This window comes from Curcuma longa, chromosome 11 (assembly GCF_044706935.1).
Source record: "Curcuma longa cultivar G26 ecotype Majalengka, Jawa Barat chromosome 11, ITB_CL_G26_1.1, whole genome shotgun sequence".
Taxonomy (NCBI): domain Eukaryota; kingdom Viridiplantae; phylum Streptophyta; class Magnoliopsida; order Zingiberales; family Zingiberaceae; genus Curcuma; species Curcuma longa.
The window spans coordinates 21,000,900-21,013,115 of NC_133871.1; the positions used below are offsets into that span (position 1 = coordinate 21,000,900).

Genomic DNA, 12,216 nt, shown 5'->3' on the forward strand with positions numbered 1-12,216 from the left:
CGAACAATTTAAGTGGATTGGGTTAAAATTTTATTAATCCATTTTAAGATAGGTTCAAGTGGATCGACCCGCCTAGGCTCGTGACCCACGTGGGTTGACTTGCGGATTGAGAAAATTTATTTTTTTCTTTTAAAATTTAAAATTAAAGGAGAAAATTCAATGAATTAGTAGGTTTGACGCATCTAAACCACAATCCAAACTTAAAATCTTCAACTTGAGCCATTTAAACTACAATCCAAATTTAAAAGTTTTAATATTTTCTATATTTTTTATTTTTTGACAGACCCGTGGGTTGGCCCGCCTAACCCGCGACCCGCCTTAAGTTGGGTTGGGTTGAAAATTTTTCAACCCACCAAGTTGGTGGACTGACCCGTCTCGCCCCGCCCCGTCATATGACGGGTTTCTAGTGGGTTGGCCCACTCCACATGAGTTGGCCTGTTTGTCAACTCTACTTAATTAACAACTACCACATGAGAAAGAAGAAGTGCAGATCGTACCTGACCAGTGACCAGTCTAATAGAGTTACTTAAATCGCAGTCGACTTGGCACCAGAGATTAAGGCAGGATTGATCACTAGTCTCATTCGGAACAATGATGTTTTTGCCTAGTCTCCTCACTAAGTCATGTGAGTAGCACCACCCACCCTAATAGAACATTGGCTCAACATCCTTTCAGAGTCTCGACATGTCTGACAAAAAGTGACACTTTGGACCCGAACAAGATAAGGTAATTTATAGTGAAATCATAAAGCTTCTCAAGGTCGGGCACATCTGAGAAGTTCAATTTTTAATATGGCTAGCGAACATAGTGCTAGTACCCAAGCTAGGAGGCCAATGACGAATTTGCATTGACTTCGGAACCTCAACAAGACCTACCCAAGGATTGATATCCACTTCCCAGTATCGATCAGCTGATAGACTCAACTTTAAGATGTGAGCTCGTATGTATGCTAGATGTATATCAATGATATCATCAAATCCCTTTAGCTAAGGAAGATCAAGAAAAGGTTAGTTTTATCACCTCTGACAGGATTTTTTATTACACGGTTATGCCTTTTAGGTTAAAAAATACATGTGCTATTTATCAACGATTCATGGATCGGGTCTTCAAGCACCAAATAGGTCGCAACATCGAGGTATACGTGGATGACATATTGATCAAATCAGCTTAGGCTAAAATCTGATCAATGATATCGAGAAGACATGTAACACGTTATTGAAGTATAACCTTAAATTAAATCCGAGCAAGTCCATGTTCGGCATGAAAAGTGGTCGCTTCCTCGGATACATAGTCACCGAGAGAGGAATGTAAGCCAACTTAGAAAAGGTCCAAACCATGCAAAATATGGCTTCACAGCGAAACACCAAGAAGGTCCAGATGTTAGTTGGACGAATTATGGCATTGTCACGGCTAATATTACAATCAGCTGCGAAGAGTATTTCATTTTTCAAAATATATTACATAATGCTGTTAGATTCGCTTGGGATGAAAAGTGTGAGCACGTCTCAACCTTGATTCGGTCTCATGCGTTACTCTGATCTCGACCTCAATCTCAATTCGGCCTCGTAGAAGGCTTGAATGTTAATCTATAATTATCCGTGGCCAACGCCGTGCACCAGAACGAGGGGCTTCTTCGCCTTCTTCGCCTGTGGGTCTGCTTCGTGTCCTTTTCCCTTCGTTTTTTTTTTTCCTCAACCATTTAAAATTAATTACAACGTAACAAAAATGGGCAAGCACAATAATTAACGATATATGTTTTGAATAATTCCACAAGTATTATTATAATACACTTGAAATATCGCGCTGATATCAGCATTTTTTGGTCAGTAAAGGAATCGCAAATGGTCCCTCGACCAAACCGTCGTAGATCGCCCTGTAAGTTGCCTCCGTCGGGTGGAACCCCTCCCACGACGCGTATTTCCTCGGGTTCCTGCAAACCGGTCCGGTCGACTCGCACCCATGCCCGTTGCCCCCGCAACAAACAGCAAAAGGTTCGCTGATGCCTGCACAAACCAATACGCATTTACATGAACCGACTCGATCCGGTAAATCGAACCCCGGTCCGGCTCACTTAACCAGACATATATATACACATACCGAACCGGGGTTGGTCGGAGAACATCCGCATCCCGGCGCCGAAATAATCAGCGTACGCGATGGTGACGTTGGGGTACACCCTCGCGAGCCGGCTCAACCGAGCCGTCAAGCGGCCATTGTGGTACTCGGAGAACCGGTTCAGCCACAGCAGACACCCGTTGCCGTCGTAGTCGCCGGAGTCGTCCCGGCGATACTGCCAGAGCCACGCCGGGACGCAGCCGATGGGCAGGTTTCCGGGGACCACCAACGTTTTCGCGCCCATTCCGATCAACCTCTGTACGTTAATTCGTCAGATTATTAATTAATTAATTGATTATCATAATTATTAAACTTAATTAATTAAGAGAGTACTGGAGAGTTACAGTGACGGTGGAGGAGATGGAGTGAATTACACGGGGGACGATGGTTATGAGTTTGTCATATGGCAGATTCTGACTGAGAGCTGCGTTGTAGTCATTCCCTCCGATCTCCCCGACCATGAACAGTGATCTCTCCAAGAAGTTGGGATCTGCAAATTATTTCATACTGTTATTGTCGAACAAGAAGGTATATAAACATACTTAATAATGTTAAGCATAAGTATATTTCAGATATTGGTGAAGTGGTTTTTTTTTTAAGGAATAAAGTGTTAATTAAATTATTGGGCTAAATAAAGAGGACAAAAATAAAAAAGAATCCTTTTAGTCAAAGGATGTCTTTTTTTATTTGTTATCAAAATATTATTTCATGAGTCTCAATCTATTTTTGTTATGGAAAATACTTTTGATTTTGATAATATTATAATAGTTATGATAATTGATCATATGATTATATAGTCATAACAATTATAATGTTGTAGTTGATACAATATAATGTTATTAAAAATTAATTATTTATGTTGTAGTTGTTACAATTCATAATTGTTATAATAATATTAACTAATGTTGATTGGAGATGACTGTTATATCTGTGTAGTAGTTATGATCATACAGTATAATATTAATCAATATTGAATAATTATTATTCAAAACTATTACAATCTAATATTGAACAATGATGATAAAAAATGAAATGCTATGAATTGTAATTATTATAACACAAATATATTGAGACAGGATGAATGACTATTTTAACAATAATAAAAATAATATTCTTTTCGCTATTCTAATAAATAATAAAAATAGATGCTCTTTTAATTTTTATAAAATGAAAACGGTGGAAGGGACTAAACTTTAGTGCATTAATTATACTTTTGTCATTTTTTGATACTCATTGTTTTTCTAGTCACATTTTCCTCACTAGTCAATTCCAAAATGGTTCAAGAAATAGGCCGACCTATGCCTAGGGTTCCTATTTTATTAGGACCCTCTAAATTATAAATATGTATATAATTTATTAAAATAAAGTATAATTATTAATTTATTTTAAAAATATATGAGTTTGATTGATAAATATTTAAAATTATCAATTAAAATAAATTTTAATCGAGATTTATTTTTATCGATAATTTTAATTTTTTACTGATCAAATTAGATTTGCCTAAATATTATAATTTTTATTGGTAAAGTTAGATTTGATAGATATTTTTAAATTTTTTTATAAGTCAAAGTTAAATTTAATCGATATTTTTAATTTTTTATTAGTAAAATTAGGTTTGATAGTAATTTTTAAAATTTTTGACTAACAGTAGTTAGATTTGACATGGAATTTATAATTTTTTTAATGATCAAATTAGAGATTTGATATATAATTTTTTATTTTTTTATTAATCAAAGTTAGATTTAATCAATAATTTTAATTTTTTATTATCAAAGTTAAATTTGATTGATAATTTATTATTTTTTATTAAAAGTTGACTAGTAATTTTTTTTTTTTATTGATTAAGATTTAATTTATTAGTCAAAGTTAGATTTGTCTAATAAATTAAAAATATTTATTGATTATATTTATTAATAATTGTATTACCGTGTCCTTGTTCTTCTACAAAGTTATTATGCCCCTCGTCTTCTTTTTTTTTAAATGAAGTTTCCACCAAAATATGGGTTGGGGAGGAGTCTATTAGTGAAGTCTTATTTTTCTCTATAAAAATTTATTTTCATGATTCTAAAGTCACATAGTAATAATTTTACCATTGCAATAAAGTTCTTTCATCAAAATTAAAATTAATCAATAAAAAAATTAAAAATAACAATTAAAATGTATATTAATAATATTATAATAATTTATCACTTATGATTAAATTTGATTAATATTTTAAATATTTTATTATATAAATTTAATTTTATTTAGTTGATTAAAAATATTTAATAGATAAATATATAATTTTTTAATAAATTATGTTTGAAATTTTAAGTAGAAAAGAATTTTTATTTTTTAAATTTTATTAATAGAAAAGTGAGTCTTACTAGGGTAATAAAAAAATGAGTGCGATCTGGTGGTCCCGGCTTCCAGAAGAAGAAGAGAAAAGAAGAAGAAGAAGAAGAATGAGAGAGAGAGGTTTGCAGCTTCTTCAACACAAAACATTGCGAGTTAAAGAAAACTCATAGAGAAATTAATCTCTAAAGCAAATTAAAATCCAAAATTTTAATTAAATAATACCTCGAAACGAAGAATGGGACTGGAGGAGTTGCTGGAACCAGCTAATTTGGGCGTGCAGGGTGTTCTTCCTCAACCACCCAGTCGTATCCACCCCGAACCTACTCAACTCGTTCATGCTCAACGCCGTCGCTCCGGCGAAGGCGAAGTTTGCTCCTTTGGAGAAGTCTCCTCCGGCGAGGTAGGGCCGCACCAACGGCAGCCCAACGCGTTCCGCTGCAACATATATATCAACCGACTAATCATCATGCAAATTGAGATTCACGTGGTCGTCGATGCCCAAAAGTCAGTGATCGATCGACTCACCGATAAAGTCTATGATGAGTCGACCGTCAGAGAAGCGGCCGGTGGGGTGGTGGAAGTAGGTATTCCCCCACGGCGGCCGGCTGACGGTGGTGTTGAAGAAGGCGTGCGCGAAGTTGCCGGTGTCCTGCAGCGAGTCGCCGAAGCTGAATATGGCAGAGAAACAGCCGTGCCGCCTTGCATGGACCTGCAGTACCTGCAGGAGGAGTATGAAGAAGCAGGACAAGGCGGAGGCAGTCGCCATAACACACCTTCGGTGGCAAATTAACGACGCCTGATACGCAATATTTATATATAAAAAACTTCACTAATTACGTGCTCTCGCGATGAGTAATTACTCTGCACTTCGCATCGCATGCTGTAAATGAAAACTGCACGTGGGAATTGGAACGTAGCTGCGAGGCGAGGAAGGACTAAGGAGAAAGGCAAAGGCATGTGGACGCGCGGTGTCTGCACGCCAAAGGTTAGAGTAGTCTGAAGCCTTCACGCTTGCTTTGTGAAAGGGACGCTGGCCACCGCCGTTACGCATCCACCAAGGCATGCATGCATGCAGGCATGCAGAACTGGTCCTCTGCAAGGTTACGTTGAGTTGTAACTTGTAGGTGTTTTGTGGGAGAGATTAATTTCTTTTGTTGCACGAGTATACAAACACATTGGGACCATATATATAATGTTTTTATGTTTGGTTTTAGTGCAGTAATTGACAATGTATCTCTGCATAGGCAGGAACTGAGATCTCTATCTTGGAAAAGTAGAAGGACGAACAAATCTCATCTTGAGATCGTAAGGTATGGGCTCTTCAAGAGGGATACTGGTTAATCGGGCCGAGCGCACATGATCAGTCCATTTATTTGAGGAGCTTGGTTTGGACCATGAGACCTACAGGCAGGCAAGATGGTGATCGTCATCATCTCTTGCCCTGTAGCCAATTAACTATAATAGTATCCATCTGGATCTTTCCACTCCATGTTTGTTATCTTTCTTTGTTTTTATTCTTCTGTAGCCAATCAACTAACAGTATGCATCTGTGCACTTCTTGACAATCACCAGTGACTTGTTTCTTTGCTGTACAAGGCAGCCAAATCCTCCTCGCAAAGGTGCAGCGGCGCACGAGAAGTGATCAGGGGGGTGGTGACTGGTGACAATCTACGGCGAGGGTTTTGACCATTGTTAAAATTTGGAGTCTTTCATGATTTTCATGCTGTGTTTTGTCCCAGTGCCAGATCATGCTTGAAGAAAATGAAAATGCTTCTTAATCGAGTCACTGGTGTCTGCGTCACTCTCACCATACTCTGCTGTCTCTCCTTATCCTCCCATTCCCAGCCGCTGGCTGCTGCTCCAGCTAGAGAAATCTCAAGCAACTCTGAAGCTTCTGAGGCTGATCGATCCATTGTTGAGGTGAGAGAGCAACTTTTAAGTGTCGTTACATCTTAAGTGCACTCCCAATGGTCAGTTCCTCGCGATGGGTCGTTGAATTTGTTTTACTAGTTGTGTGATCTTTGAGATGTTATAGATACTGAATCAGTCGGCGGATCACAGAATCTTATCTATCAACTAATTCGATTCTGGCACTTTATTTTTCTGTTTAGGAGAGTTCTGTTAAAAGCAAGTGTTTATCCTTTGATACGTTTGCAGAAGATGGAGAAGATTGTTTCAGATGATGCAAATATTGGTGATGAGCTGAATCTTCCAAAGCCTGAGGATGTAGCAGAAGATCCAGTTGGAACACCGGAAGAACTTGGTCTTTCAGAAAGTGTTGCTGAAGAGGAACAAACTGTGCAAGAATCGATAAAAGATGTTTCTGTGGAAACTGATGACAAAACCCCTGAACCACCATATGTGAGCATTGCTCAAGAGCTTGCCGATGCCACTGTTGATACTAATGGCGTGGAACCTCCAGTTGAAGCACCTAAAGAACCAGCAATTTCAGAAATGGTTGCTGAAGAAGAGGTAAAAGGTGTTGATGAATCTTCAGAGGTTTCTGGTGCAGATAGTTCCCACATAGTAGAACATGACGATCCTGTAGAACCGGTATCTGAAAGCATTGCTGAGGAGCCTTCTCAACCGACCTGTGAAGAAGAAAAGCCAAAGGAAGAGCTTCCTCTCAATGGAGCTTCAGATGTTGTTCCTTCTGAACCTAAAGAAGTTCAAGTAGAAACATTAGTTGCTGAAAAGAATGTTGAAGATCACAATGCTGATTCCGACACCAAGATAATTTCAGAACCCGAGGGCAAAACTATCGTTGCTGAACATGTCGCTGCGCTTGATGCTAAAAAGGAGAATCCCGAACAGAATTTAGACATCGAAATGACAACTTCAACTGAAACAACGCAATCCATTGCTGAAGGTGACGAAGTTAGTAGAGATGCCAAGGATGAGAATTTGGAAGGACAGAATTCAAACTTGGTCGAACTATCTCGAGATACTAAAATGGTTGGAGCTGAAAGTAATGTACCTTCCGACGATAAGCAATGTGAATCCCAGGAGTTGGAGACAGAATTAAAGCCAAATAAGCAAAGTCCTCTGGATACATTTGAAAATGAGAACACAGAAGATAAGGAGCAAGAGACTGTACAAGTTGGTGCTCGAAGTTTAACTGAAACCAAAGCAGATGAAGAGGTTACTAAAGCTGAACTATCAGGTAAGAAACCTAAAACCATAATCTCAAAAGTGAAGCAGTCAATTGTCAAGGTGAAGAAGGCATTAATTGGTAAATCACCAAGTTCAAAAACTATGGCACCTGAAGGAATTGATGAAACAAAAGCTAAGTAGGTGAAGATTTGTGGTTGGTTCTATTGGTTGTTTCCCTTTTGCATATATGTTGTTTAAGCATATCGTATAATCTGCCAGCCCTGTATAAGGTTGCTCATTAATCAGCTCATCTATGTAAAGTATGTATGTATCATTTGCTTTGTGGTTTCATGTGGCACTTTATGTTGTTGAATCATGATATTCTTGGACAGAGGGATCAAAGTATTCTTTTAGTTGGTAATTGAATTATAATGTGATGTTTATTGCTTGGTGTAGGAAATAAAATGCCATTCAATGGATTCCTTGAACAAATAAGTGTGAAGCACAGAGGGACAACCAAAATTTGAAGAAAATTAAAATGCCACTCTTCCTCTGAAGCAGGAACCTTTAAGAAGATTGAAGCAGGAACTAAATGATCACAAATTGTCCCTGTCAAAGTTTTCCCAACAATCCATGGCTTGTCTACTTATGGCAGCCTTTAAGTTCCTTTTACTAGAATGATAAACTCAGTGACCAATTTTTTCTGTAAATTTGACTGTTCAGATTAAAAGAAAAGAGGGAAATTCGACAGCATAACCAATTTGCTGTCGTGATGCTCAGTCTGTATGGTCTGATGTGTTGTCAACTTACTCTTTCTTGTTATAATTGACAGGGGATATTGTTCAGGAGATGTCTCCTTCAAGTAGTTTTCATGTCTTGCTTTGGGAGGATCTCATGCATTATTTTAAGCACCATATGACTGTAATTAACTTTTTAGCAAATGAGAAACTCAAAGACTTGATTTTAGTGTGCAATTATTATTATCCTAATTTTACTTATATTTTAAATATATATATCACACACCTAGACGAAGTAATTGCTCGATCTCCATTTCTCGCTATCAGATTAGTGTCAATAATCCTCTATCTAGATGAACATATTGTTTGAATTAATGCACTCATTGAGAATCTAAAAAGAATGACAATTCTCAAGAACATAAATGAGTATGTTATTTTCAAAACATAGTTATATTCAAGAAGATCAGCATTAATGGTTTTTATGATTTAACGAATGTAATGGAGTCTGAATTGTAACTCTCATTTTACAGTAAAAAAAAACATCAAGCTCTACTGTAGCAACTCAATTCTTCACTAAATTTTTTTTCTTCTATTTTTTTTCTATTATTCTACAAAATATATTCTTTCCAATAAAGTTCATATTCAACCATTCCAGTATTTGGAGGAGAAAATTATGATTTTTGGAAGGTGAAAATGAAGACTTTACTTTTATCCGAAAGCTTATGGAGTATTGTTGCCAATGGTTTTATAGAACTTGAAGCAACGAATCAACTTTCAATAGCAAATATTGGGAAGCTTGAAGCAGATCAAATGAAAGATGAGAGTTACCAAAACTATCTTTCCAAGAATTACGAGAGTTACTTCAGCAAAGAATGCTCGGGATATTCTAAAATGAGAATTCTAAGGAATGTCAAAGTTAAAGTTATCAAATTTCAAACTTTTCATAGAGATTTTGAAATTTTAAAAATGAAGGAATCTGAATCTATTAAAGAATATTTCTCTAAAGTAATTAAAGTAGTTAATCATATGAGAATTCTTGGAGAAGAAGTTGCTGATCAGAAGGTAATTCAAAAAATCCTTATTAGCTTATCGGAAAAATTTGAACATATTGTTGTTGCCATTGAAGAATCCAAAGATCTCACCACTCTTTTAGTAGAAGAATTGATAGGATCTTTAGAGTCACATTAGCAAAGAAGGATGATGCGAAATGAGCAACATGTGAAAAGTGTTTTTCCGACAAAGCTAAATTTTAAATATCAAAGTTCCTACAAGAAAAGCAATCTCAAAGATGATAAAAAAAAGTGACAACAGAAATTCCATAATGGAGAGTCCAATAGAAAAGAAGTATACAAAAGCAAAAAAGATTCACCGTATGATGATTCCCATCCTTCTTGTACGATTTACAAAAGGCAAGGTAATACTGCTTCAAGTTGTTGGCATCGTGAAAAGTCTCAATGTAATCATTTGCAAGAAGTTTGTGTTGGATATTGGGGCCTTAATGGACCAATACGATTTTGTAGAAAAATCGAAATGTCATCAATTGTTGAAAGTCGTAATTGACTTCAAAATTGAAATCTACGTTTCACGTAGATAGATTTAGACTATTAATTTGCTCAAAATCGATTAAGGGTGAATGAGAAATTAATTGTTTAAGATTGGCCCGAATAACATTAATTATTAATTAATGTTATATATAAGGAAATGCAGGGAGAATAGTCCCACATCGGAAATTTTCGATGTGTTTTCTTTCCTTATTAATGATGTTGTGTTAATGGAGTTAACACAAAAAACCAGGTGCTCTCTTCTCAGGGGCGAGCACCTGTGAGCCCGCCACCCGCCACGTGCGACTGGACTGTTGATTGGGCGAACGGATGACAACCGTTGATCAAAGAGGTGTGATGGATCGCTTGTGATGCGATCTGGAGCGTTGGATCGCGAAGAGTCACGATCTGACCGCTTGGGATGAAACTTGATCTGAAGCGTCAGATCGAATGGATCATTAGATCCAGATCTGAGGGTCACAACCCTTCAGATTTGATGGATGAGATTGAAGTGGGCTAGATGCTGGAAAGATCATCGAATTCATCGATTCAAGTCTTCCTTGTGCATTCATCCTATCTAGTGCATTCGGAGTCCAAAAAGCCTACGAGAAAGTTCGTCGGCCTCGAAATTTGGAGTGCTACTATTCCAAGACGTTCGTCGTTGTATCTTGGGGAATTGCTGCTATCCGTTAGCACCGTAGCGGAGCAATATCGTTTACGGAGATAGTGTTGAACACTAGTCTCGACGATCCGTATCAGTTTGCGTACTCTCAGAACTACCGGAAATAACAGTTTGGGCATATTGAAAAAGATTGCAGATTTAAAAAGGTTATTCAAGATAAAAAGGAGAATAATGACGAAGTGGTCATTTGTTTTATGCTTGCCAATCAACTCTTGAAGAAAAAGATAGTACACAGCTTCTTGACAGTGGTTGCAACAATCACATGTCAGGTAATGAAAATATTTTTCTTAATCTTGATTCTATAATTATTCCTAAAGTGAAATTAGGAAATGGTGATATCGTGCCGTCAAAAGGAAAAGAAAAAATTTCAGTCGAACTAAAAAGAGGTATAAAATATGTCAATGATGTGTTATTTGTGCCTAAACTTAATCAAAATTTATTAGTATGAGGTAACGGATTGAAAATGGCTACCGCTTTCATTTCGAGGATGGAAATTGCACTATTTTTGATAAAAAAGAAAGATAATTGGTGATTGCTTATGTGAAAATGAAGAGAAATAGAAATTTCTCTATTAATCTTCAAGCTGAAATAATTATGGCTATAAAAAGTAAAGTTAAGCAAGACACTATTTGGCTGTGGCATAAAAGGTTTTGTCATTTGAACTTTAATAGTCTAAAGCTTCTTCAACAAAAAAAATATGGTGAAGGGACTATTTGGAATTGAATCTGTAATAGATCTTTGCAAAGAGTGCATTATGGGCAAGCATCATTGAAATTCATTTCCACAATAAAGTTCTTGACGAGCAGAAGCACATTTAGAGTTGATTCATACTGATATTTGTGGAAAAATATGAACTGCGTCCTTGGGCTAGCAGAGGTACTTTTTTTATTTATTGATGATTTTTAAAGAATGACTTGGATTTATTTTCTAAAAGAAAAATAAAAAACCTTTCTTATATTCAAGAGATTCAAGGCCTTTGTTGAAAAGCAAAGTGGCTATAATAATAAAACCATATGAAGTGAGGGGAGAATATACCTCTCAAACATTTGAAATTTTTTATAAAGATAAAGAAATTTGAAAGCAATTGATAGATAGATATAACCCACAACAAAATGACATCGCTGAAAGAAAGAATAGAACCATTATAGAGATGACAACACCCATGCTAAATGAGAAATTCTTGTGAAAGAGTTTTTAGGTAGGAGTTGTACATTCAGTCGTGTATATTCTTAATAGAAGTCCAACCAAGGCGATTAAGTATAAAACTCCTTTTGAAGCTTGGAGTGGAGTCAAGCCCTCGATAAGGCATTTAAAATTTTTCGTTGCATATGGTATGATCACATTCCTTCTGAAGAAAGAACTAAATTCGATAAGAAAAATAAGATATGTGAGAAATGTGTATTTGTTGGATACAGTTCCAACTCAAAAGGGTATCGATTATATGATGTGGAAGCTTGTTGATCATCCAAAAGATCGAGAAATAATTGGAGTCAAATGAGTTTTCAAAACAAAAGTTAATCAAGATGAAAACATCAAAAAATACAAAGCGAGACTTGTGGCTAGAGGATTTTCTCAAAATCAGGTATTGACTTCTATGAAACATTTGCTCCTATAGTAAGATCAGAGACTATTCAAGCATTGATTGCTCTTGCTGCACAAAAGAAATGGAAGATTTATCAACTTGATGTCAAATCAGCTTTTTTGAATGGTG

The 12,216-nt window shown here is 36.4% G+C and overlaps 2 protein-coding genes across 2 annotated transcripts; one reads left to right on the plus strand and one right to left on the minus strand.

Moving 5' to 3' along the window:
* Positions 1-1,809: 1,809 nt before the first annotated feature.
* Positions 1,810-5,218, minus strand: LOC141841804 (GDSL esterase/lipase At1g28600-like). Its single transcript, XM_074729995.1, has 5 exons — positions 4,978-5,218; positions 4,675-4,887; positions 2,460-2,605; positions 2,098-2,371; positions 1,810-2,003 (listed from the first exon to the last, which is right to left on the minus strand). Exons 1-5 carry the CDS (start codon positions 5,216-5,218, stop codon positions 1,810-1,812), a joined length of 1,068 nt encoding a protein of 355 aa, XP_074586096.1.
* Positions 5,219-6,612: 1,394 nt separating this feature from the next.
* On the plus strand, positions 6,613-7,848 carry LOC141836953 (uncharacterized). The gene has a single exon (XM_074724438.1). It carries the CDS (start codon positions 6,613-6,615, stop codon positions 7,744-7,746), a length of 1,134 nt encoding a protein of 377 aa, XP_074580539.1. The 3' UTR covers positions 7,747-7,848.
* The last annotated feature ends 4,368 nt before the right edge of the window (positions 7,849-12,216 follow it).

What these genes read in the sequence shown, in the direction of transcription:
- LOC141841804 (XM_074729995.1), bottom strand. Translation starts at nt 5,218, where the DNA reads ATGGCGACTGCCTCCGCCTTGTCCTGCTTCTTCATACTCCTCCTGCAG. An exon ending in GTCCCATTCTTCGTTTCGAG is followed by an intron (nt 2,606 to 4,674) that starts GTATTATTTAAT and finishes AATAATTTGCAG; the next exon opens with ATCCCAACTTCTTGGAGAGA. An exon ending in CTCCGACCAACCCCGGTTCG is followed by an intron (nt 2,004 to 2,097) that starts GTATGTGTATAT and finishes TGGTTTGTGCAG; the next exon opens with GCATCAGCGAACCTTTTGCT.
- LOC141836953 (XM_074724438.1), top strand. Translation starts at nt 6,613, where the DNA reads ATGGAGAAGATTGTTTCAGATGATGCAAATATTGGTGATGAGCTGAAT.